The following is a 27,886-nucleotide window of genomic DNA, read 5'->3' on the forward strand; positions in this document are numbered from 1 at the left end:
CCCCTAGATCTCGTTGTTCTGTAACTCTCCCCAACACCCTACCATTAACTGAGTAAGTCCTACCCTGGTTCAGTCTACCAAAATGGTCACCTCGCATTTATCTCAATTAAACTCCATCTGTCATTCGTCAGCCCACTGGCCCAATTAATCAAAATCCCGTTGCAATCAGAGATAACCACCTTCACTGTCCACTATACCACCAGTCTTGGTATCATCTGCAAACTTACTAACCATACCTCCTATATTCTCAAACAGATCATTAATACAAATGACATAACAGTGGCCCCAGCACTGATCCCTGAGACACTTCATGGTTACAGGCCTCCAGACTCTGGCTTCTGTCATCATGCCAATTTTGTATCCATTTAACTACCTCATCCTAGATCTCGTGAGATTTAGCCTTATGATACAACCTATCATGCAGTATCTTGTCAAAGGCCTTGCTAAAGTCCATGTGGACAACATCAATTGCACTGCCCTCATCTACCTTCTTGGTTACCCCTTCAAAAAACTGTATCAAGTTTGTGAGACATGATTTTCTACTCAAAGCCATGCTGACTGTCCCTAATCAGTTCTTGCATCTCTAAATGCCTGTAGATGCTGTCTCTCAAAATACCTTCCAACAATTTACCCACTACAGATGTGGGGCTCACTGGCCTGTAGTTCCCAAGCTTTTCCCTGCAGCTTTTTTTGCCACATTTGCCACCCGCCAATCTTCAGGCACCTAACCTGTGACTATTGATGATTCAAATATCTCTGCTAGGGAACCTGCAGTTTCCTCCCTAGCCTCCCACAATGTCCTGGGATACACTTCTTCAGGTCCTGGAGATTTATCTACCTTGATGTGCTTTAAGACTTCCAGCATCTCCTTCTCTGTAATATGTACACTCCTCAAGAATCATTATTTATTTCCCCAAGTTCCCTAACATCCATGCTTTTCTCAGCAGTAAATACTGATGAAAAATATTCGTTTAGAATCTCACCCACCTCTTGTGGATCCGCACATAGATGACCTCGTTGATCCTTAAGAGTTCCTACTCTCTCCCTAGTTACCTTTTTGACTTTTATGTATTTGTGGAAGCTCTTCAGATTCTCCTTTGCCTTATCTGCCAAAAAATCCTTGTGTCCCCTTTTTGCCCTCCTGATTTCTCTCTTAACTCCCACACCCACTGTACTCTTAAAGGCTTTCACTTGATCCCAAATGCCTATGCATGTCATGTGCCCCCTCCTCCTACTTGGCCAGGGCCTCAATATCCTGAGTCATCCAGGGTTCCCTACTTATACCAACCTTGCTCTTCACTCTAAAAGGAATGTGCTTACCCTGATTTAACATACTTTTGAAAACCTTACACTTACCAGACGTTCCTTTGACTTCCCACAAACTTCCCCAATTAACTTTTGAAAGTGCCTGCCTGATGGCATCAAAATTGGCCTTGTCCCAATTTAGAATTTTAACTTTTAGGCCAGTCCTATCAGTTATAAGAACATATGAACATAAGAAATAGGAGCAGGAGTAGGCCATCCAGCCCTTCGAGCCTGCCCCGCCATTCAATAAGATCATGGCTGATATATATATATATATATATATGCATATAAAACAAAACATTGTAATGGATAAAATTGTGGGATTAAAACCAGCTAAGTGTGAAATGCTTCACTTCAATTTGTTTCATTTGGGATAGTAGAAATGTGTGAGGAAATTGAAGATGACGAGTTATAATCTCGTAAAGCTGTTTTCTTCAGGTAGTTATTACCAGCATGTTAGAAGGTAATATATGTTATGCTGTTAATTAGAAAGGAGGAAAAGGCAAAGTATTTTCCTAAGTATCGATGAATTTAAAATTAATAGAGCCTGAAATCATTGATAAAATGAGCACTATAAAAAATGCATGCTAATTAGTGAGACCATGAAAGGGAGGATATGTCAAATTACTTCTGAAGAAATAGATTTAATGGGACAAATAGCCTTTCCTTTTTGCTCCTTAATTTCTTGTCGTCCTAACCAGATACGATTCATTTAACAGGGGAAAGGAAACGATGAATTTTCCCAATGTTATTTGGGGGCACAAAAGCAATTCAAAGTTACCAAATTATCACCAGCCATGGGATACAGATTTAAGTTAGCAGCCAGAAATGAACTTGGAATGAGGTGAGTACCCTTCAAAAAATACAAGATGAGATTTTCATGTGTTAAGTTGTTTAGTGGCTCAAATAAAGGCTGCATGGCAAATGAAGGAACAAGGAGAACCCGATAATTTATCACCATCTCCCATCCCCTCTTTTCTATCTTGGGAACAGGAATTTCTGCATGCATTAATTGTTTATGAAAGTAAAATGTATGCACTTTTATCTGCAGATATAGTAAGAGGGTAGTGGTTGGTGAGCTTTGAAGAATTCTGGCACAGGCAGTCCTGCACACATTGGTCATTCTCATCCTCTGAATAAATCTGAAGAGACAATTCCCATTGACACTAGTTGTGTTTTGGAGATGCAGGATGGAGAATCTGCAGAACAATTGCTATGAAGGCCCAAAGAATCTGTGAGACGGTGGGGGTGGGGGGTGGGAAATGGAGTGGTGCAGAATCCTACTACTGCATTCTGTAAATTTGCCTCGATACGGCTCAGTATATAGAAACTGTTAAAATCCCTTATATCTAGGCATTATTGTGATCAATGGAAATGGGCATCGAGCTGAAGAAGAATTCAGATTTCTTAATGTTAATCTCTCGTCTTCCTTTATTGGGTTACACCCATGAACTAGTGTGCATAAATTAACAAAAAAAAATCAGCCCCACTTCAACCACTTGAATGATAACCAAAAGGTTATCATTCGAGAACTATCTGAATGAATCAATCCATATCCGAAATGAAGTATGCACAGTTTCATCTACCAAACTTTCAGGGTTAACTGCCTTTAATAACTTAAGAATTGATTTTGTGTGTGGTATTTATTCCAACATTTACTGACTTTACGACCAGTTATGGTTATGTTTAAGTCTTAAAACCATCTACCATTTATGAAATACTTTTTAATTGCTAAAAGTTGTACTTGAAGTGAAAAACAAATGCATGACCTTTCAATTGCATAGCTTTTCTAGCTCCATGATATTTAATCAACATACTATTGAGCAACTGTCATCAATAACATTATTGATTGAAAAAAGTCATGATGTAAATTGCCTCTTTTTGAAAGCAAGTGAAAACTGGGCAGCTTTGAATAAATGTAAAAGCAAAATTATCCTGTTGTACACTGAGTATGACCATCTATATATTGACTACTAAGAACTTTTACACTTCCACGTTTTTGAAACTTTTCCTTCACACATCTGCTGAAACAGGATTCATCAACATCTTGGGTGGGATTTATCATGCAATCTGCCATGTGTTTTGCAGCAGCAGGAGGCGGTTTGCCATTGGCCGGCGGCAGGATCTTCTGGTTCTACCATTGTCAACACGGTTTCCCATTAAACACACCCCCCAGTGCTGTGAAACCCAAGGCAGACATGTGCTGTCAGCAGGATGGGAAGATTCCGCTGGCATGAATGTCCAGAAAGTTCTTACCCAAGTCTCATTTAAGTCGATATGTTTGAAAATTTTGAAAATGCCTTTTTAAGTAAAAACTGATGACCAGCCCATCATGAGTCAGCTCATTGATAACTAGACAGGGTTCATATCATGGAGCATGATGCTTAAAAATGTTTGGGTGCTTTAAGTTCTGTTCCATAGTGACATGTGTAAAAACTCCTCAAATAGGTATGGCGAACTTTTCAGAAGGACTGCAATTTAGAAAGTAATGTTAAAGGCCAAATATTTATGATGTGTACTCATTAAAAATTAAATGTTTCTCCTAAACAGTGGTTTCAGTGAAGAGGTGCTTTTCTACACAACTGGCAGTGCCCCTCCAACACCAGCAAGTCCTCAGCTTGTTAAAGCTGGAGTCACATGGTTGTCCTTGCATTGGAGCAAGCCTTCAGGAACTTTATCTGATGAGGGCATTTGTTATATTTTAGAAATGGAAGATGAAACCTCAGTAAGTTGATTTTTTTTATCATACTTATCAAATTATATCCTTAAAATATGAAGCAGCATGGTGACACAGTGATTAGCATTGTTGCTTTACAGCGCCAGGAATCTGGATTCAATTCTCAGCTTGGGTTATTGTCTGTGTGGGAGAACTGTATGTTCTCTAGGTGCTCCCAGTTTCCTCCCACGGTCCAAAAGACGCGCTGGTTAGGTGCATTGGCCATGCTAATTTCTCCCTCAGTGTACCCAAACAGGTGCTGGAATGTGGTGACTAGGGGATTTTCACAACTTCATTACAGTATTAATGTAAGCCTACTTGTGGCACTAACAAATTTAACGAAATAAGTGAACGAAGGTGGTTTGCTGTGATTTTCTTTCACCATTTGAGAGTGGCTTCAGATACCAGATTAATATAAGAGCAAGTATGAGATGAAATAATTTCTATCATGCAGAACTAATACTCCACTTAAATTTTAGCACAGCCCTCAAAAGGCTAGGGTCCTTGTTGTATGAAAAATAAGCGGTTATCTCTGATATTATTTGATATCAAGGCTCCTGTTCTTTTCTAGCATTGTGGGCTAAGCTCCCAGCCTGTCTCTATTCCATAAGTGCTTGTAGCTTTGTCTTGGAGTACAGACAATAAAGTAAGCAATGCAAATTAGACAAAACAATAATTGTACTGTAATGAGAAACTAGACCCATCAGAAGGGATTCTGCCAGCTAAATGGATTTGCGCAGTATTTGTCTTCAGAGTGCTTGAGGGTGACACCGGGTGATAAAAGTGATTAATTGCCAGTTGCTTGAGCATAAGATTCACCCCATTCCTCCCAATCAAATCCAAAAAAAAATCACACTTGTGATAGACAGCAATGATGTATTCACCTTGATTTTATAGCATTCTACTAAACAATACTTGGTATTTCATGAACTGTTTCTTTTCCCGTAATGGTCATCTACTGAACCAGAAGCACATTTAGAAAAAGATCTTCACGCTAATGCTGATGATTTTCCCAACTACAGCATAAACTTTTAGAAAAGAGATTTAAAAATTTTAAATTAACTGGCTTTTGTTTCTCCCAGACTATCATGACTCTATATGCAAACTTTTATCTTTAGGGATATGGGTTTAAACCAAAATATGATGGCGATGATTTTGCGTATACAGTAAAAAACCTTCGAAGAAGCAGTATGTATAAGTTTAGGGTAAGTATGTTGAGAACATTTGTAATAGTTTATTTGAAGAGGTTTATGGTACTAATGAAGGGAGCTGAAAAGCATACAGTTAACAATGCACAGTTACAATGAAATACGAAATGATATTGAATATAAGATATTCTTGTTTATGGTTTTAAAAATATTTACAATGGACAAGTTGAAACTGAATAAAGTAAATACTGTCTATAAAAATCATATTAGGCAAGGTCTGAACAGCTATCTTAGAACGTCCATTCACATTTGACATGTTGGTAGATTTCACGACACATCTTCAACCCTTCTACCATTACAACAATAGTCATACTGAAATGAGGGACAAGTTTCAGGTCCAGCTTCTTGACATCTCTCCCGTGCTGTTTTACATCCTTGATTTTGTCATATATATATATATGAAGTTTGTGATGCTCATGGAGCTTCTTTAAAGCCAGCCCTATTGAAATGATCATAGAGTGACACTTCACACAAGAAGGCTGTTTAGCCCCTTGTGTTTATCCTGGTTTTCCTTCATAACACTACAGAGTTTTTTACTTTTGAAGTATTTAGCCAATTTACTTAAGAAAAATATTGATTCTGCTTCCACTGCCGTATCAAACTGTGGATTGTAGATCATTACAATCTGCTGTATATGCCCCCAAATCTTCCTTTTTTACACCCCCTATTATACCATTTAGTTTATACTGCCTCTGCACATTTTTCATACCAAAATATTCACCTTACACTTTTCTGCATTAAATTTCACTCATCTATTTCTGTCCTCCACAAGTTTGTGTTCTCCATAGCCTTTACTACATCCACGCTTAATCTGAAAATTTTGAAATGATGGCTTTTTGAAATCAAAACCCAGGTCATTAATATGTATTAAGAGTTGTGTTCTTAATTACAGATCTCAGAATAATGCTATTGTAAATTCACTCCAGTCTGAAAAATATTATTAACCATTGCAGTTTGCTTTAATTTTGCTGAAAAGCCTATTTTGTGATACTTCATGAAATATCATTTGAAAGGCCTTATATCCAATATCAACTGCACTACCTTAATTGAATTATTTGATGAAGTAAAGGAGAGGGTTAATCAAAGATCACCACCATCTAAAACAGACTCATCCATGTGGCCTTTGACACCCCTCTGAGGCCCCTGGAGCCAGTTTTCTAAATGCTAGTCAAGCAGGCAAATTTGAATGGAAGAATCTACATGAAGCTGCTCCTCAGATCACGGGTGATTTCTTTCCCATGCTTGCTGCTTACAAGTTCACCAGTACAGCAGCACATGTGGGAGAGAAACAATCTGCAATTGAAGGAGCAGTAAACATCAGTGATAGTGAGTTGGGGTCTGGGGAGTTGAAGGAACAAGACCTAAGGAGCTCAGAGCCAGGGAACCAAGGAATGTGGCCTGGTGAGCTGAGAGTAAAGACATGGGTTGCTGAGGGTTAAGGAGCTATGGTGCAGAACTGGGGGAACCAAGGGCCAGGGGAGAAAAGGAGGGGCCTAGGGAACCAAGAAGCAGGGCCTAGGCAGAGCATGAAGCACCAGGAACTGGGCTCCCTGGTGTCTGTATGAGTAAGTCACTGGAGACTGTATGAGAGAGAGTATGAGATAGATGTAGGCATATGCAAAGTATTTGTTTAGTACCTGTGCCTTCACAAGATTGTCTTTTTTGTTCCCTAATCTTTTCAGCCATTCCTTTGTGAACATACAGAAATACAAATTAGGAGCAGGAGTAGGCTGTTCGGCTCCCTGAGCCTGCTGCAGTATTTGATAAAATCATGCTGATCTAACTGTGGCCTCTACTGTCTTTTCTTGTTTCGCCCATCAACCTTTCATTTCCTTGTCAATCAGGAATTTACCCAAGCCAACCTTAAAAATATTCAGTGGCACCCTCTTCAGTGTTCTCTGGGGAAGGGAGTTCCACAGACTAACAACCCTCAAAGAAACAAATCCTCCTCATCTCAGCCTTAAATGAGAGACCTCTTATTTTTAACTGTGTCCCCTCGTTCTCATTTTTCCAATAAAAGAAAACATCTTCACACCATCCATCCTGTAAAGTCCCTTGAGGATCTTAAAAGTTTCATTCATTGCATTATTCTTAACTCCTGTGAATGTAGACTCAACCTGTCAAACCCTTTCCCATAACTTCTTCATCCCAGGAATTAGATGAGTGAATATTTGATTAACTGCTTCTAATGCAAATATATTCCTTAAATAAGGAGAGCAAAACTATACTGTGCTCCAGAACTGGTCTCACCAAAGTCCTGTACAACTGCAGCAAAGCTTCCCTATTTTGTATCCAGTTTCCCATGCAATAAACAACGACATTCCATTTCCCTTCCTAATCACGTGCTGTGCCTGAACACCAACATTTTGATTCCTATACCAGGACACGCAGATCCCTTGTAGTGCAGAGTTCAGCATCTCTCTCTCTTTGTATAACACTGCATTTCCTGCCAAAGCAGACACATTCACATTTTGCCACATTATACTTCTGCCAAATCTTTGCCCAGTTAACTTTCCCTATGTCCTTTTGTAGACTCCTTCTGCCCTCTTCAACAACTCACTCTCCTACGTATCTTTGTGTCATCAGCAAATTTAACTGCCATACATTTTCCTCCTCTAAATCATTAGTCAAGATTGGTATAGTTGTGTTCCTGTACTGATCCCTGAACAATCCATTAGTTAACTTGCCGACCCCCAAAATCATGTGCTCTTATTTTGTACAGTAACCTTTGATGTGGCACCTTATCAAATGCCTTTTGCAAATCCAAGTACACTACATCTACAGGATTCTCTTTATCCATGTTATCTATTACTTAGAGAATTCATAAATTAGTCAAACTTGATTTCCCTTTTGTATAATAATGTTGACTCTACCTGATTGCATTAACTCAAAGTGCCCTGTTATAACCACAATGTGTTCAGTGTTTCCGTTACCTTATTTCCCATTATTCTCCTGATCCTGTCTAGAGGACCAATGCTCACTTTCTCATTACTTTTTATTTTTTATTATTTGTAGAAACTCTTTTATATATCTAGCTACTTTTCTCAACGACTTTAATTTATCTCTTTTTTAATCAATATTTACGCATTTTTAAATCCTGTCTCATCTTCTAGCTGACCACTAAACTTCACAAAATTATATGCTTTGTCTTTCAATTTTTTTAATCTTTAACTTCCTTGGTTAACCATGGCTGGTGCATCCTATTCCTGGAATCCTCCTTTCTCACTGGAATTAACCTTTGTTGAGTGTTACGATGAAATGTCTCTTTAAATGTCTGCCACTGCATCTCTAATGACCTAATATTTAACCTAATTTCCTAGTTTTCTTGAGACAGCTTTGACTTAATACCTTTTTAATTGCCTTTATTCAAGTTAAAAACACGAGTTTTTGACCCATAGTTCTCACCTTCAAACTGAATGGCATTTTATGATCACTGCTACCTGGAGAATCCTTTACTATGAGGCTATTACTTAATCCGGTGTCATTGCAATCACCAGTTTTGGAATAATCTGATGCCTGGTTGGTTCTAGAATGTACTTTCCCAAGAAATTGTCCTGAAAACTGTAATGTCCTAATTATGTTACGGATTGTAGCTTTTACACAAAAAGAAAACATGTGGTTTGCACATTTAAATGCAAATTAACACAGAGTTGTTCTGGTAAGTCTTGCCAGTACAGTGTACAAACTGAAAGTAAAACGTCAGCCAGTGAAAACACCCTAATGTGAGTGCCATCAAATCATGTGATCAGCTCTTAATCTTGCTGAATTTCTGTCCACCTGATATCCCAGCAAACAAATCTTCAGTTAAAGAGATATTGATCAGCACACAACACCGGATTTGTAGTTGTTTTAAAATCACCGCAAATGTGAACTGAGCCATCTCGTTTACAGATACAATGGGGTAGCCCAGTCACTCATTGCAACCAGCTCTATCACACCAGTGTTAATAAGGTCTTCTTTGATCTTGAGATGAATTGCATATGACATCACTCTTCCATTGAAACTTTCTGGCTGACTATTGGGCTCTATTTTGAAGTTCACTTGAACTCCCTTCATTCAGCCAAGTGTCTCTTCAAATACGCTATTGTATTTAATCAGAGGTGCTAATTTGACATTGACCAATCTGTTGAAACCATCCAATTAAGCTTTATCTTCTCCAACCATGATCTCCCAAATAGAGCTGGAAGATTACCACAGAGGCATCTCCATTGTTTGTCCACTCAACTCTACGTTGACAGTGATGTAACTTTTTAATGGCACAATCTTTTCGTATATGTCCTTAAAATCCCATCAGCTGGTTTTAAGGGAAGTTGACTCAGTTTTTATTGGCTTATAGTCTCAGGAATTAAAGATTCAGCAGTATTAGTATCAACCTTTGTCCTAACATTGTCCCCTTAACTTCAGAATCACCCATAATCTATGTGATCTGCCCTGAATGGATAAGACGTTCAGTTGGACTCTTCATATTTCTGGACATTCTCATCTTCCATGATGAAATTATTTTTTGTAGAATGCAATTTGTTGTTTTTCTTAAAGATACCGTTTGTTCTTAATATTCTATTCAAAGGAATCTGGTCTAACCCGACAAGCTTTCGCATTGTGACCCATTTGCCACAATTCTTGCATGTACTATCCTTGCTCCAGCATTCACTCGCTTAATGACCCCTATTTGCACATCTGTGATATCCTTGTTGCTATTTGACTTGTGGGCAGTTCCCAACTTGTGGATCACCTGCACCAAATTGTGGGGCCTTTTTAGTGGCCAGTTTTATTGACACTGCAATTTGTATTGCTACCTGTAAAGTCAAAGCATGTTCAGTAAGCAATCTTCTTTGGATAGTCTAATTTTGGATGCTACAACTAGATGATCTCGAACTATCTCTTCAAATAACTTACCTAACTCACAATGTTCTGCCTTTATAAGATTGCCACAAACTGACCAATGCTTTTGCTTTCTACTTGATGCCTTCAGTGGAATGTGAACCATTCTGTGATGATCAATGGCTTTGGACAATAATGCTCTTCAAGGGTCTTTGTCAAGTCATTGTAAGTTTTAATTCTTGGCTTTGCTGGATGAACCAAATTCTAGAGCAAATTAAAGGTTTTACTTTCTATTGTACTGAGTAAAGCTGGAACAAGCAATTTTGCAATTGCAATTTTATCTGCTTGCATAAAGTATTGAAAATGCTTGGCATAGGAACTCCGTGTTTCATTTTCTTCATTGAAAAAAGGTCCATAGACCGTAATTTACCTGCCATTTTTCTTGCAGGCACAAGCGACTTGTGTAGATATATTATTACTGTCTTCCCAGTACTCTTTTTTTTATTAACCTAGAAATCATTGATTTGATGTTTTGTTCAAATGGCCCGAACCATATAGTGAAGCATCCAATCTTTTCAAATTTACCAGATACTGCCTGAAATCTCACCTTTCTCTGATCAGGACAAAGCCCTCCTTTAAAACCACACACAGCATTTTTCGTACTTGTCTTCCTATACTGGCACTTCAATGTTGAATCCTGTTGCTGCTTCTACCCAGCCATCTAATGTTTGAATGTGAGGACCCAAACTTTTACTCTTCTATTTGGGATCTTTTCTCAATGTTCTTGATGAAACTAAATCCTGATTCATCACTAATTTTCTTTCTATAATGTCCTAACTGTGTTAAGGGCTGCATTTTTATGGAAAAAGAGAAGGAATGATTTGTGTACATAGCTTCAAGCTAACAATAACAGATTTATCCTCAAAGGTCTTGCCGACAGAGCACAAACTGAAAGTAAAACAGCAGCCTGTGCAAACACCTTAATGACATCACCATCAAATCAGGTGATCGGCTCTTAAAGCAACCGTAGAAACGTAGAAAAACTACAGCACAAACAGGCCCTCCGGCCCACAAGTTGCACCGAACATGTCCCTACCTACTAGGCAAACCTATAACCCTCTATCTTACTAAATTCTACATCCTTATCCAAAAGTCTCTTAAAAGACCCTATGGAATCTGCCTCCACCACCATTGCTGGCAGCCGATTCCATGCAGCCACCACCCTCTGAGTGAAAAACTTACCCCATGCTTTAAGAGCTTTTAAATATATAACAAAAACACTGTGAACTCATCTTCCAAGCTCCCTGTGAATAGTTCAAGTTGTATGTAGATTAAAATCACCCATGATCATTGCAGTGCCGTTGTTACGAGCTTTCATTTTCCTTCTTGAATACTGTAACTATAGTGTGGTTACTTATAGGGGAACAGTACATTATGCCACCAATTTTTTTCTTACCTTTGCTATTTCTTATCTCCTTGTAAACTGATTTTACATCTTGACCTTTAGAACCAAGGTCATCTCTTGGTATTGTACTAATGTCAGCTTTAACAGATCTTCCCCACCATCTTTTCCAAGTACCCTTGACTATTCAGGTCCCAGCCTTGGTCATCTTGCAGTGACGTCTCTGTAATAGCTAACAGGTCATACATATTTATTTCTATTTGAGCTAACAATTCATCTGTTTTACAAATGCCATACACATTCGGGTACAGAGTCTTTACTCCTTTTTTTTACTTCTATTGTAAACTCTAGCCTCATCTGCTAGTGCATTCTGTTATTTGCTCTGACTCTCTTGCCACATTCTGGTTATCATTATCCATGCTGCTACCCTGTACTTTACCTTGTCCTTTCCCTTTAATTTACCACATCCCCCCTCACTTAACCCCTCCGTCACTGTTCAGTCTGTGTCATTGATTGCTATGTAGACCATGATTCTCTGCCCATTCTCCTCTAATGTTTCATCCTGGTGTCCGCCTTCAGCTATGATTAACCTTCCCATGAGGACTTTGGTCCCAATTCTGTTGATGTGCAACCTTTGAACAAGTCTCTCTTGTCCGAGACATGGTCATAATGCTCCAAGAATCTAAAACTCTCTTCCAATTATCATTTCTCCAGCCATGTGTTAACCTGTCTTACCTTTTCACTTTGCTGTTAAATAACCCCTCTTTTCCCAAACTTTAGCAATGTCAGCAGCGCTGTCTGCTGTTTCTGTTGGAAATAGTCATGAGACAGGATTATGCCATTTTAATTTCACAGTTTAGGTGGTTTGGGAGACTGGGGATTCTTCTCATTAGTTAGCACATGCTGAGCCTAGATCATGGTGATGTAGTTTAGGAAAGTATTGAGAAGGCATTCATCACATTTTTACGGGAGGTAGTGAGGAGTAGCAATGAAAGAAATTGAATATTTATTCTGGGCAGATTGTAACTGCCAGCAGATTTCAAAACATTATTGCCAGTGAACCTGCTCACTCCTGGATCATTTATATAGGAGAGGTAAAATTAGTCTTGTCAAGACTTTTTTAAAAAGGGTAGGCAATGTTGGGTGCTAAATTTAAAGATGCTCTGAGGGACATTTGCTACTTTGATTGCATTCTGCACATTCATGTTTCAACAGATAGATAACTTATTGTGTACAATTGAAAACCAGTGATAGTTCATTGTACCTTTTCTAGAGTGAAAATCTAAGAGAAAATTTATTCCAGTACTTCTTAAAAATCCAAAAAGACAGCAGATGTGTGTGTGTGAAAACTTGCATGATACATAAATGAAAACATTCTTAAATGAAGTGTCCCTTCTTGCGAATAGTTAAATGTCATCCTTTGTCCCCACAGTCGCTTTATAGAATGTTGTATATTACAGGTAATTGCATATAATTCGGAAGGAAAGAGCAATCCTAGTGAAGTCATGGAGTTTACCACCTGTCCAGACAAACCTGGATCACCAACTAAACCTTCGGTGAAGGGGAAAATTCATGGTCACAATTTTAAAATAATATGGGGTATGATGCTCACTCAGATTAATTATAGATTCATAACTGATTTCATGAGATACAGTGGAACTTTGAATACCCACCATAAAAGAGTGGAGTCTCCAAATTGGACTACAGATTGCTGATCTGTACAATTTAATGCAATGCTTCTCCATGCTCCATTCTCCAAACGCCGTGTGATTTGCACTGCTGCCTCACAGCATCAGTGACCCCAGGTTCAATTCCAGCTTTGGGTGACTGTGAGGAGTTTACACGTTCTCCTCATGACTGCGTGTGTTTCCTCTGGATGCTCTGATTTCCTCCCACAGTCCAAAGGTGTGCAAGTTAGGTAGATTGGACATGCTAAATTGCCCCTTAGTTTCCAAAGATATGTAGGTAGAGGGAGTAGCAAGGTAAATGATGACAGAGATAAGACAGGAGGCATACCTGGACAGGATATTCTGTCGGAGAGCGGGTATAGATTTGATGGGCCGAATGGCCTGTTGCTGCCCTGCAGGGATTCTATGATTCTACTCACCAGCTGTAGCCCTCTGCAGCCATACTATCTTTATCATCCTCTTCTACCAGCAAGGTCACAGCACTGTAACAATTAATCAATTGGCTATCTTAACATTTTCCCTTTACACTAGTTTGCAATTCTAACATTTGGCTTGCCATGGCCCTGAAGTGGGTGGGCCAAAATGCTGTGCAGACCCTCTTCAGCTTCGGACAGTAGGTATATGCAGAGTTCAATAATAGAATCACTCTGGAGAGTTGAAGTCTTTAAAATGATGTGCAGCTTGCCTATTTAAATGTGCTGCCAAACAACAAACATTTATAGAATGTAACATCAGATTTTGGCACCCTAAATAAACACTGTCATGTTGCAGGATGTTGATTACATCTCAGTAGGTTTAATGAAGTTTTTGTGACCGTTAGCATGTTAACAGTAGCCTATTAACTACTAGAGCTATTTATGAATATACAGTAATGGGTAAAACCTGGAAGTTGTCTCCAATCTGACGTCTGTACATGTTCCAACATTACACTGATCCCTAGGTGCAAGTCATGTGCTCTCTTACATCACTATGTGGGCAGTAATGTACTTAGTCCCATATTAATCCTCTATGTACCAGACCTTTAAAGTATACTTTAAGTCCCCCACCCCCGTATTTATCTAATGTATTTTAAGAAATCATTGTTTACTTTCTATCTAACATTGTTATTACTATCATACATTTACATTGTAATTACTAGATTATTACTACCCTATCTCCCCCCCACCCTGCCACACCACACCATGCCACGCCAGATAACTCTTCCATATCTCATTTGCACTACTATTTGAGAAGTGGTAGGCTCTCTCTTTGTTGGTTCTTCATGTTGATTTGGAGGTTGACCTGGCATAGGGAACCTTTTCATTCTTGACGTCCATTCCTTTCTGTCAAATCATACTTGGTCAGCTCAACTGTTGTGTTTGTTGCTGCTACTCATAACTCTAGCAGGTGGATGACCATCGTGCTTGCCTCCTTGTTGCTGCTTTCACTTTTTCCTTCATCATGTGGGTTATCTCAATATCCTCTGTGGCCAAGGAAGAGCATTCCTGTGACAAGAGTGTACCATTAAACCTTATTCATCTCGGCTTTTCATTGTCAGTCGTGGACAGATGCTACCAGGTTCTATCAGCTCTTGTGATTTTGGCATGCTGGCTGGGATCTGCAGTGTAGTGCATTGGTTGCAGTGTTGACCTGCTGTACTATCATCTAGGCTAGATGTAGAGGCTCCTCATATTGCTGATTGCTCTTTTTCACCTTTTGCACTAGAAGCGTTGTGGATACCTCCTAGGTGGTTAGCTGGTCTGAGCATTGATGGTTTCCCAAGCCTATATAATGAGAAAGGATAAACCTGCTCCTCAAAGAGAAGTCAGTTTACACCTGAAGTCCCTGTTGAGATACTTTTTTAAAATTATTTAAGTATTTGGGAATGTACAGTACTGTTTACTTAATGACAAGACATGGCTATGGATGATATATATCAGCTTGAAAATCTGTTTGCCGCCATGTCTCAGTAGTTCCAGGATCATGGCAATGACTGGAAGTTGGATTCCTCCAGGCCTGTAAAGTGGTGTTCCTTTATTCAGAGCTGCAGATCCCTCAGCCGCAGATCAAAAGGAACTTTCACACTAGCTCCTGCATCTAATTTAGATGGCCACTAACAGAAATGTCCACATTCCAAAATGAGAAATCAAGATCTTTGCCCTCATCCAAGAAGCATAGCTGTGAGCCTTCTGGGTTTGCAATCTCTGCCTTGTGGACCATCATTAGGCCACTTGTGTGTTTCACAGTGTTTGTCTTGCACAGTTTCCCATAATGTCCAGTTGTGTTGCATAAGAAACATTGGGCTGACCTGCAGATGTTGATTTCATCTGTGAGGGCACTTCACTCCACAGCACTAGCGTGGTCACTCTTCTGGTCTGTTCTGGTATTATTTCCCTGTTGTTGTGTCTCCACGTCTTGTGGCTTATCTATCTGGACTGAGGGTTGGCCTATGCACCACATTTTGTTCTCTCCCCTTTATAATGGTCCTATTCTACTCTTGGAGTCTGACACTCTAACTATCTGGGTTTGCCTTTTCCAAGGTTAGACTTTGTTTCATTCACAGGAGGTCAAGCGTGTATCGTCTGCTATTCCTACCCACTATTCTGTCTGATAAGTTGAAATTTTATGTCTCTGTATTCACAACTTTCTGCCATCCTGTAGAAATCATTAATGGATGAATTGACCTGTTTCCCCTAGCTGTTTGATTCTCATATTGAATTTAGCTCTTCTGAGTATCTTTTTGTTTCTTAGATTATCTGAAATGTTAAATGATTTTAGTACATCTTCAAATTTTGCAGCTGATTCATCAATTGCCTGTTATGCAATAGTGTTATCTGTAATTGGGCCGACTGAGTAGATTTCTCAGGACCTGCTACAGCCTGGAATTCTAAAAGATATAGTTCACCTTTGCAAGTTCTGCTGACTCTGCACTTTGAAGCTGGACTTCCAGATGAGATGCAATTGAACCTTCTCGTCTGTTACAGTAAAGAATTTTAAATCTCTACCTTCAGCTTTGAAGCCTTTCTTTGGAGCAATTTCCTGGCAATATTTCCTCTCTGCCTCTACTTCTGGAGCTTCTTTTCAGGTCAGACTGCTTTATTGAAATTTTCTCAGTCTGTCTCTCTGCATCATAGTGATGTTCTGGATTTTTAATCCCTCTTCTGCCTTTTGTAGTCTTTAGCAAGTTAACTATAAGTCTTTATTAACTCCTAGAGCTATTCAGAAATATGCAAAAATGGGTACAAGGTAGGAGTTATCTCCATGCTTAAGTATTATTTGTCTCAGTCCCACACCACAGTGGCCTCTAGCTGTGGGTCATGTGTTCTCTTACATCACTGTGTTGGTGGTACTGTACAGAGCCCCACCTTAAGATTGTGTGCCAGATTTTTACACTACCAACACAGAAGCTCTTTTAAATAGGCAGTCTCTGTAATTGATTAATTGTTGCAGAAGCTGACAGGATTGATGGAAGTGTAGGCATTATTCCACAAGTGCTCACCCCTGGAGGTAGGTGGCATAGAAAGCGCATGTATGGCCTGTATCTTTGGGTCTGTGAGCAGTCCGAACAACTGGTTTTGCAGAGAAATGCATGAGGAATCTTTAATATAACTGACAAATTAACATTCCAGATCCCACTGGTGTTTCTGGTAGGAACAGAACACTGGAGATGAATGAAGAACAGAAATGGTTATAGCCCTTATTTACAGAATTCAGCATGGGTCATGCCTTTGCCATTCTTTTTTTGAAAGAATTTTCCAATTAATCCCACTCATCTGTTAGTTGTACACCCACAGGCCTGCAAGATGTTCAACATTTAAGTAGTTACTCTGTTCCCTTCTGAAAGTTATTATTGAATCTGCTGCCACCATCCTTTCAGGTAATGCAGTCCAGATCATAGCTTGCTGCGTTAAAAAAATCGATCTGAACTCATCTCTAGTTCTAAATACTCATTAAAAAATAGATATATTTTCTACAAATTACAGCATATTTTCTTTAGGGTGCCTTTTGGACATGAGAGTTCTGTTAAACCATATGTCCATATTTGTTTCTTGGTGAAAAGAGAAGTGTTCCTCGGTCATTATTTGTTAAGGTAGGGTGGTCTCGGTAATGGGTTAGTATTTATAGGGGAATCCAAAGGAGTGGGTCGGTATTTATAGAAAGGGTTCCCAGAAGCGACACCTTTTGCTAATCATCCATTGGGTTCCAAAATTCTGATTAATGATCCAAAGTAAATGATGAGCGTGCAGGTAATTGAGGTTCCACTGTACATGAAATCAACTAAAAGGAAACTACTTAAAATTACTGCAAATGCACAAATTCTTTCAACAAATCCATATTTATCAGTACATCTGTGTTTACAAAATTAGGTATCTGACCTTACAATCATTAGTTTAGTTTTTTTCTTCCAGATCCACCTAAAGACAATGGAGGATCTGCAATTACGAAGTATGTGGTTGAGATGTCAGTAGGTGCAAATGGTAAGACATAGTCAAATTCAGTGCTCTGAATTAGTCTCTTGGAATATTGGCTGAAAAATATAAATGGTGGTGCAGCTGCGCCGTCAGTAGACAAAGGGAAACGATGTCGTGTTGTGATGAATGCACCTGAATACATCCCTGTCTGAGGAAGTACTAGTACTGCTGAAGACAGCACAATAACCTTGCTTCAAAATTATGATAACAAAATGTAAATTAAACCCAAAATGGAAGTTTGCTGCCAGTATAGGGCTAATTTTTTATATTAAATAAATAATATTTGCCAGAACATTGTAGACCTTATTTATTTTTAATAAGGAGCATGAATAAATATTATCAACAACATTTCAATTTTCATTTTAAAAAATGCAGCCAGGCTACTAACACATTGGGAGCTTTACCTGCCAAACAATGTGACATTACAGTTTAATCTTTGGATTAACCACTAGCCAAGTTAGAAGCAAAAACAAGCAAGCTGTTTTCCATACAAAGGATAGAGAATTCTCTCCCTCAACACACTTCAAGATGCACCTCTCTTCCCTGATCCTTCTTCCCATCCCACCTTATCTGGGTACTGGGACAATTGAAGTTGCCAAAACTAAGCTCAACAGTATGAAGGATATGGAGCAGATGGGGTAAATTGAGTTGAGGGTACAACTCAATAATCGTGGTTCAATAGAATGATGGAATAGGTTCGAGGGGTAAATGGCCTCCTCTTGCCCCTACTATAGAAATGAGAAGCTATCATGCCAGCAACTAGAATAGAGTGCTTTCTGAACTGGGAAACATAGTCCTTCTCTAAATGTGCTATACCTGACATGGGAGTGTTGAATATCTTAAGGAAAATGTTTTAATCTTCAGGACTGACATTCACCTTGATGAACAAAAGAATTCATATGCAAAATTGTACAATTAAGGATTTCTTTTTAAATGATGAGATATATACTTTGAGATGTGTGCAGTGCTGACAAAGCCAAAATTTATTGCCCACGTTGAACTGCCCTTGGGAAAGATGGTGGTTAGTAGCAATCCATATGAAGACACTCCTACAATGCTGTTAGGTGCTAAATCCTGAGATTTTGACTCTGTAGCGATGATGGAATCGTGAAAGACATCCAAGTCTGGATAAAATGACCATGTTATTTCATATTAGTAAATGTGCACAAATAAAGACAATTTTGATTTACAAAAGAGAAGCGCCAGGGACCTGGGTTCAATTCCCAGCATGAGTCACTGTCTGAGTGGAGTTTGCATGTTCTCCCTGTGTCTGTGTGGGTTTCCTCCGGGTGCTCTGGTTTTCTCCCACAGTCCAAAAGACATGCTTGTTAGTGAATTGGCCATGCTAAATTCTCCCTCAATGTACCCGAACAGATGCCAAAGTGTGACAACGTGGGGATTTTCACAATAACTTCATTGCAGATTTAATGTAAGCCTACTTGCTTACATTACTAAATAAACTTTAAGAATGGGACCATTTCCCAAAAAATCCAAAATGTGTCAATTAAATTGTGATAAAGTATGCAACTGCTTGGTTAGGAAACTTGCCAGCCAATTGGTGGTTTTACTAATGAAAGAGTGACTAATGATCTATTTCTAATTTACCTTTCAGGGAACAAGTGGGACATGGTTTACAGTGGAGCTAGCAGAGAACATGTGTGTGACCACCTTAATCCTGGGTGTACTTACCAGTTGCGAGTTTACTGCATCAGTGAAGGAGGGCAGAGTTCGGTAATGTTGAGATTTAGCATACCGATCACGTGAAATGCTCCCTTGTAATGAAATAAGTATGAATCTGGCAGCATTAGAAATTGGATACATGATTTAAATGAGTTCATGGACTTTTGAGAATTGAAAGAGTTTACTTCAAGAAGTTACAAAAAATCTATAAAGGCTTGTGCTTCTGTGTAACATGAGGAGCAGTTTATTGCAGAGATTTCTATTCACTGTTTAAGTAGCGGAAACATTTCCCTTTAGTCTATAATCTTCAAACACGAGTTTAAACCTCCTTTGTTATCTCCTCAAAAAACTTAAGCAAGTTAGTTAAACATGTTTTTCCTTAATGAATCCATGCTGATTTTCCACCTTGTCATGCAATGATTTAAGTAGCTATTAATTTTGCCCCAAACTATACTTTCCAGAAGTTTTTCTACCACTCAAGTCCGACTAACTGGCCGGTAATTAACAGTTTTATCCTCGCACCTTTGTTAAAACAGGTGTGCCACATTTGAAATTCTCCAGTCTTCTGGTACCACTGCTGTGTTTAAGGAAATCTGGAAGATTATTCTTAGTGCCTCTGCAATTTCCACTCTTACCTCCCTCAATACCATTGGATGCAATTCATCAAATCCTGGTACCTTATCTATTTTAAGTAATGATAACCTTTATAACACTACCTTCCTTGCAATTGTAAATTATTATGGTGTACCAGTTACCTCCCGCCTCACCTCAGCTTAAGTAGTATCTTCTTCCTTTGTAAAGAAAGATGCAAAGCATCTGTTTAATACCTCCACTATTTGACTTGCTCCACGTGCATGTTCCCTTTTTTTAATCCCCAGTCATAGAATGGAATCCCTACAGTGCAGAAGGGAGCCGTTCAGCCCATCGAGTTGGTATTAACTCACTGAGTGATCTTACCCAGTCCCTCTTTTCCCCCATTCTATGACCCGAACCCACACATTTTGATTGATTGATCCATCTAACCGGCACCTCTTGGGATACTAAGGGGCAATTTTTTTTTACCATGGTCAATTCACCTAACCCACATGTCTTTGGACTGTGGAGGAAAATCACACAGACACTGGGAGAATGTGCAAATTCCACACAGTCTGGACGGCTTGAATTGAACCTGGATCCCTGGAGCTGTGAGGCGATAGTACTAACAACTGTGCTGCCTTGAGAATTGGGCTTATCCTTTATTTTGCCACTGTTTTGATTGTTTAAATACCTGTTCTTTGGTCCTATGACCAGTTCCAATGTCTCAGAAATCTTAAGCCATCCCTCCTACTCCATTTCGCTATGCGTTGAATTTTTCAACCTTGCTATTCTTATGCTCACTAGCATATGGCACTGGATGTAATCTAGAGATTACTGCTGTTGAAGCCTTGCTCTTTAATTCCCTTTCTAAGTCCCAAAAATCTGTTTTCAGGACCTCATCACATTTCCTACCTGTGTTATTCTGCACTATAGGATTTCTGTGATTTCTATGATGCACATTCTTACATGGCTGAGCTGCACTGACATATCATAAATTTATAGTGTTTATTACAGTATGGTGTAATGGTATAACTCATGTCACTCACCAATTGTGAGTCCTCTCAGTGTCAGTCTAGAAAGCCTTATACTTATCTATCAACTTACAGGACTCCTGTAAAATCATTTTTAGGTTTATCCGGAAGCACATGACTCTCTCTGCTGCTTTGAGTTTTCGCTCTCCCTCAAACCGCACTGCTTTATCTCTCTCTCATTCTCTCTGCCTCTCTCCCCCCAAACTCTCACTGCTTTATGAACTCGTGCTCTCCCCCTGTCCCTGCCACTCCCTTTCACTCTCTCCTTCTTCCCCCTCATCACTCCCCCTTCCCCCCTCACTCGCTCGCTCCCCCTTCCCCCCTCACTCGCTCGCTCCCCCTTCCCCCCTCACTCGCTCGCTCCCCCTTCCCCCCTCGCTCGCTCGCTCCCCCTTCCCCCCTCGCTCGCTCGCTCCCCCTTCCCCCCTCGCTCGCTCGCTCCCCCTTCCCCCCTCGCTCGCTCGCTCCCCCTTCCCCCCTCGCTCGCTCGCTCCCCCTTCCCCCCCTCGCTCGCTCGCTCCCCCTTCCCCCCCCCCTCGCTCGCTCCCCCTTCCCTGCCCCGTTCCCTTCCATATGTGTTCTTTCTCTCTCCAAACTATTGCTGCTTAATGGGATCACACTACTCCAAATTCCCATTGCTTTATGGGCCCAGGGTCTCACGCTTTCTCTCTCTGAACTCCTACTGCTTTATGGATGCCCCCATGCGCCCCCTGGCTTGTAGACTCTGTCCAAGCCCCTGTTGCTTTTTGCTTTCTCTCTCTCTCTCCCCCCCTCTATAAACTCCCACTGCTTTAAGAGATATCTCTTTCCAAATTTCCACTGCTTTATGTGCTGAATGTGTGAATACTTTCAGTGACATCACTGAGCCAAACTGATTTAGCCCTGAAGAGAGTTTGCTGTGAGTCTCTTTAAAAATTGAACTCACAGACAGACGGTTTGGGGAAACATGCCACAGTCTTGCTCAAAAAATTAAAACGCATCTGTTTACAGATGGTGAATAAACCATAAGGGAGTTTGGTTTTTACCCACTGTCTTGTACATAAGAGTAGTTATGTGCCAAATTGTACACGACTATGTCTCAAAATCTGCACTGAGATAAACAAACAGCCTCCGACGTTGCCAGTAGGCAGTTGAAGGATAAATGTAGATCAGGATACAAATAACTCCTTCCTAGACTCTGAATATTGATATCTTTAACATTCATTTGAAGTCAAGCCCTCAGAACAACATCTTGTGGAAAAGACAGCACCTCTGATAATCCAAACTTATAATGTTCAAACACAGAATGGGACTTGAGCATGTGACTTTCAATTTCTGATGCGTGGCATCACTGAGCCAAATTGACACTTGTATGATTGTTATGTTGAGTAGGCAAGAATTTGGTATTTCTGGTCCCGAATCATGTGCCACCCTCAGTGTTTGGCTTATGTTCTGTATATCAATGCGTTTTTAAAATCATATTCCTTTCACATTAACATGATGACTAATTTTCGTGATTTGCACCTTTTTATAGGTCTCAGAAACATTACTAGTGCAGACACCAGCAGTTCCTCCAGGTCCTTGTCAACCACCAAGACTTGTAGGTAAAGCACGAGCAAGAGAAATACAGTTACGATGGGGTAAGAACCATTCATCTCTAGAACTTGTGTAACTTCTTTTGTTCCGTGATAGTTTGTGAAGTTGTGAGGAGAGAATGAGCTCAGCCCAGTGATTATAAATACTGTTTTATGTTGAGACAGTATGCTTCAATAGATGACCACTATCTATTCTTGTACCACTCTGATCCATGCATCTGATCAAAATTGATTCTTGGAGGAGCATAATTTGTTGAACCATAATATGTCATCTTTATCTGAACAATTTGACATCTTCAAAAATTGTTTAAAGGTTTATTTTCTGGAAATTATTTGAACAACTGATTCTAAATTTGTAATCTAAAACTGGAGGTGTATGACTTATGAAGAATTAAAGTAAGAAAGTTTATTTATTCATCACAAATAGGCTCACATTAGCACTGCAATGAAGTTACTATGAAAATCCCCATATTATCTAATTGCCCAATATTAAACTTCTGTTTTCTGTTGTTATTTTTAAAAATGTCAACCTCTGTCAGATAACTGTTAAGTGCTTTGGAACTTGAGCACTGAAACTAAATTTTTGCACATCTGATTAGTCCCTGTAAATTAAATAATCTTGAGCTTGTTTACATGTTAATCTGGAGACTGAATCTGCATCACATGATTGAGCTATGAAGACCAGAATTTAAACTATTAACTTGAAACAGCTATCCTCTTCCAAGGCTGTATATTGTTATGCAAGTATATTTGAATTTAGTCCTAGACTTGTTACACATTTATTTAAATCATACAAACGTTTTAATTAGTATCAAAATTGGTAGCAGATACAGCCGGTTTAATGTAACTAAGTATGTTCCTTCATTTGAAAACAAAAATCTAAATATGTGGCACATATATCTGCATCATTTTGCTCTCTTTGACATTTGGATAGTTTGCCGGATAAATATTATTTAATAAAGTGCAACAATTGCTGCTGAATGTTTAATTTAACTTATAACTTAAATGCGAACAGGAGTAGGCCTCATCAGCCCCTCAAGCCTACTCTCCTGGTCAGTAAGATTATGCCTGAACTTCTGCATTGAGTCCACCTTCCTGCCTAATCCTATATCCGTTGGTTCACTTTGTGTCCACAACAACTATGCATATGTATTTTTCATGTTTACTTTTCACCTTGATTATCTTGGTAGAACATAACAGACTTTAGCAGCCTAGTAACAGGATAGTAATTGTTCAAATGTGAAATATCTAAACCAGTATCTGCCCAATATAATTAACCTGAGTACTATTTAACTTCACTCAGGAATTCAATCACAACAAATAAGTGTGTGAATGTGAATTCCATTATGTCTGAGTTGTTCAAGGTTTACTTCTCAGTGGGGCTCTTAGTTACATGAAGCTGAAATGGCATTTTAAAATTCTACCATTCATGATCAAATGCAACATTTTGACAGACTGCCTCTGTAACCAAGCTTTTGGCTATCTGGCCAAGTACCTTCTGATGCGAGTTTGTGTCTCATTTTGTTTGAAAATGCTCTCATAAATGGCATTGTGCCATTTTTCTATGCAACATGTATTATATAAATGCAAGTTGTTATTTAAACTAGAAAATGTAGTTGTGTGATTTGTCTCAACAGGACATCCTTCTGTGATTGGCGGTTCTCAAGTAATAAATTATCGGCTAGAAATGTCTGCTCCAAACCTGACTGAGCCCAAAGAAGTGTACCAGGGGCCTGACATGGAATGTACAGTCAGTGGTCTGCTCCCAGGAAAACTGTACAGTTTTCGGCTTCGGGCTGTAAACAAAGCAGGGGTAAGACTTAAAGGATTCTGGAAATCTCACTGTAACAGCAAATTGAAATAAGAACCTACAGTGTTCAGCTAATATGTGGATGGAGACGCAAACAATTCCTGCCATGAATTTATTTTGAGATTCCAATGGGAAAAAAATAGTTCTTTATAGTGAAGCGTTGATTAAGCAGACCATACAAGAATTTGGTGAATAAGATTTTCTAATCTTTCAATTTAAGCTTGACCTTTTGTTGCTAAACTTATTGCACAATTTGACACCAATTGTGCTTTGCTAATGATGTATTTTTTTTCTCCAGTGTGGACCATATTCAGAAAAATGTGAAGTTAGCACAGCAGCAGGATGTCCTGATCAATGCAAAGCCCCACATGTTGTGTATAAAACAGCCACCTGCGTGCAAGTCAGTTGGACAGTATGTGTAATGCTTCTTTCTATCTTTTTAATTCCAAGGTAAAAAATGAGCACTTTTTGTTTCATTGTTAGTTAGGTTTTTAAAATTTACACGTGCAGAGTAGAGATTGGTTACAGTTAGCTACTTCTGCAAGTTGTAGGGAATATAGATTTGAGCTGCTAGTCACACCATGACAAAGCAGTATAAAACTCCCCAGTCTAGAAATTAGTTAAGCTTGTTTTGAAGCACCAGATAGAATGATCCTTGCACCCAAAGTGGAGACCCAAGGATTGAGACAAATTACACCTCCATCTTCATCTGCATGATTGCAGCAAGCAGCCAGTGCCCATCATTAATGTGTTTAAGAATTTCATTTTGGTTAAGTCCTGGAAGGAGGAGGGAGACAGCAAGAGGGGGCTGATGATGACTGCCACAACTGTTGGGGTGCTTTTTAAAGTTAGCTCTTTTCTGTGTTGGCTGCTGTCTAGGGTGCATCACATCCAGAAAACCTGAGTGGAGTAGGCTGGAGTCCTGCATTGCTCAGAACAACTAAATTTGCTTGCAATGTTTTGCATGTGCAGTGTGATATTCAGAAATACTTTAACATTTTTGTATACTTCATTTTATTCCTGCAGACGCCAGCTGGTAATGGTGCTGATGTGACAGAGTACAGGCTGGAATGGGGAGTAGTGGAAGGTATCATGCAAATCTGTTATTGTGGACCTGGGCTAAATTATGAAGTGAAGGGGCTCTTGCCAGCCACTACCTACTTCTGTAGAGTGCAGGTAATTGAGAAGTTTTAACCATTTCAGTGGCACAAGTATAGAACCTATGAACATGGTGAGGAAAAGGCAATGTTTCCATGGAATATATACCAAGAATGTTATGCACCTGCAGCTTCCTCAACGTGGCAGTCAGTGGCGGATTGCCACTCCATACCGACTTACTTGTGCTTATATTGTAAAGCATCTATCTTGGCCGGGTGAGACTCAAGAAGCGAATCACGTCTTTGGATTCAGCAGTGAGGTTTTTCATAGCACTAGGTGCCATAAACCAGATGACTGTAAAGATCTATTGAAAGAGAGTAGGGAGGCTTCAGGACATGGGAGGGCTGGGGAGTTGGATATCAATGGGGTGTGGGATTGGGGTAGGGATCTGGTTGTGGAGGATCTGGACATGTGGAGAGGGCGGGTGTCCAGGTGTGTCGGGAAGGGGGTTAGACATGTGGGGATTGGGAGTTGGAAACCAGGCATGGGCAGCAAGATTTGGACATCGGGCCTGACAGCATCTATGGAAAGAGAAACAGTGTTAACAGCTGTAATACTGTGATTTTGTTCATCTCACCACCTCTGCCAGTGAGAACGGAGAATTTGACAATCAACCAAGACTCTGTCGTCTGCAGTGGGACCAGAAAATCCCAGCTGCAGGTGAGGTTAGAGAATTCCAGCCAGTGTTTTTTGTCAAATATGAATCTTCCGAACAAGTTTCTGCATCATTGTTCATGTCTGTACAGTCTCATAACTTGTTGTTTGGGCTGTCTACTCCCAACATTCTGTTGATTTTGTGCAATATTGCTCTGCATCAGTTGGATATGTTTACCATCAAGTCCATGTCCCCAGATCTCTTGCAGCTCAGGATCATAGAATGGTTGCAGCAAGGAGGAAGCCGTCTGGCCATTGTATCCATGGTGGTTGTCTTAGTCTAGTTTTAGAATTGGTTCTGTAAACATCATTACTAATTTTTTTCTTCCCTGTTTTGTCTGCATTAAATTGCATCTCTCATTGTACATAATTTTTTTTGTTCAACTCCTTCTGTAAGTTCTCAGCTGCCTCCTCCAATTTCACTACAACATCTACTCACTTGACCACTTATGAGTTTTTGTATTAAATTTTGTTTTATATGTATATATTTATTAGAAGTGGTAACGCTTTCAGCACTGAACCTGGATATATCCCATTCGCTGTTTACTCCGACCCTGACACACACTTCCATTGAGCATTCAGTGTTTTCTGCACTTATTTGTTCCCAGTGATGCACTTTTGAATGCAAGTCAAAACTTTTTATAGCATTTATATGAACAAAGGCATTCTTAATGAAGCTAATTGAGTTTGTAACCATTAACTGGACTACACTCTGTAAATTGCTGTCAGATAAAGACCAATTCCCAGTATATCATTAAGAACTCAGTATGTACGTGAATACAATAGTGGATGTTAAGAGGGGAAATGAAAAGTTATACTTTTTGCAAGTGATTTGAAGGCCAGATAATCCTAAAGTGGAATGTACCACATGCTATTAACTTTCAAAACTCTGCTTTCAGGCTTTGAATGTTGCTGGTGCAGGTCCTTTCAGCGATGTGGTTTTGTGTAAGACGCCAGCATCTGTTCCAGCTGCTGTAAGTTTTCTGCAAATTGTGGATGAGAACCACCTTGACAAGTCACTTGATTCCCCATCAACTTGTCTTGCCATACAGTGGGAAGAACCTTGTGATCATGGTTCTGAAATCACAAGCTACAGTGTAGACTTTGGTGACAGACAGCCAATAATGGTGGACAGATCCACCAGTCTTGTCATACGAAATTTGCAGCCAGATACAACATACAGGTAAGGAGAACTCCAAGGATTCAAATTGTGGCTATTTTCTCTAAATTGTTTGGTTATATGCAAATTGAAGTTAGTGCCCCATTCCAGATTTGGCCTACAACTGCAAAAACCAAAAAAAGTTTGACTGGTGTATTTTTTTTAATACAGCCAGATATGAACCACAATTGGGCTCACTGTCCTCTTTATAAAAATGAATGAGATTCATTTAAGTAGGATACATCTAAATGAAATATTACCAACTTTGTGCACTTAAAGCAGAATTACCTTATGTACTTTCAGCCATCTGAAATTAGCCAAAGAGAAACTTTTTGGCTTTTTTAAATGCAGTTTTGTGGTACATTTGTAATACCATCTTAGCTTCAAAGAAAAGTTGTTTTTGAAAAATTCTTTGCATCTTGTAGCAATACAGAAAATTAATGAACACTTCTTGCTTGTTAATTCATTGGAAAGCAAACTATAATAGCAGCATATGGAACAAGAAGGCTTTAAAAAAGAAATATGGAAAAAGAGCTTTATGACACAAATTTTCACCAGAACTCGGAGTGATATTGAGTTTATATCACAAGCTGCAGAAGTTTGTGACAACCAGCAGGTCAAGTTCACAGAATCATACAACACAGACAAAGCCC

The 27,886-nt window shown here is 39.4% G+C and overlaps 1 protein-coding gene across 4 annotated transcripts in view; it reads left to right on the forward strand.

Annotated features, from left to right (window-relative positions):
* The window catches only part of fndc3a (fibronectin type III domain containing 3A), a 207,668-nt gene that overhangs the window by 154,277 nt on the left and 25,505 nt on the right, over positions 1-27,886 (forward strand). For all 4 annotated transcript variants that reach the window (XM_080204233.1, XM_080204234.1, XM_080204236.1 and 1 more), the window contains 11 exons: positions 2,025-2,149; positions 3,856-4,030; positions 5,140-5,226; positions 12,913-13,051; positions 17,529-17,597; positions 19,204-19,322; positions 22,392-22,497; positions 24,090-24,265; positions 24,561-24,674; positions 25,289-25,438; positions 26,974-27,257. In XM_080204233.1, the coding sequence (XP_080060359.1) occupies positions 2,025-2,149; positions 3,856-4,030; positions 5,140-5,226; positions 12,913-13,051; positions 17,529-17,597; positions 19,204-19,322; positions 22,392-22,497; positions 24,090-24,265; positions 24,561-24,674; positions 25,289-25,438; positions 26,974-27,257 (1,544 nt within the window). The remainder of the gene's footprint in view (positions 1-2,024; positions 2,150-3,855; positions 4,031-5,139; positions 5,227-12,912; positions 13,052-17,528; positions 17,598-19,203; positions 19,323-22,391; positions 22,498-24,089; positions 24,266-24,560; positions 24,675-25,288; positions 25,439-26,973; positions 27,258-27,886) is intronic.

This window comes from Carcharhinus amblyrhynchos, chromosome 15, assembly GCF_965287045.1.
Source record: "Carcharhinus amblyrhynchos chromosome 15, sCarAmb.v2.hapA, whole genome shotgun sequence".
NCBI classification, from domain to species: Eukaryota; Metazoa; Chordata; class Chondrichthyes; order Carcharhiniformes; family Carcharhinidae; genus Carcharhinus; species Carcharhinus amblyrhynchos.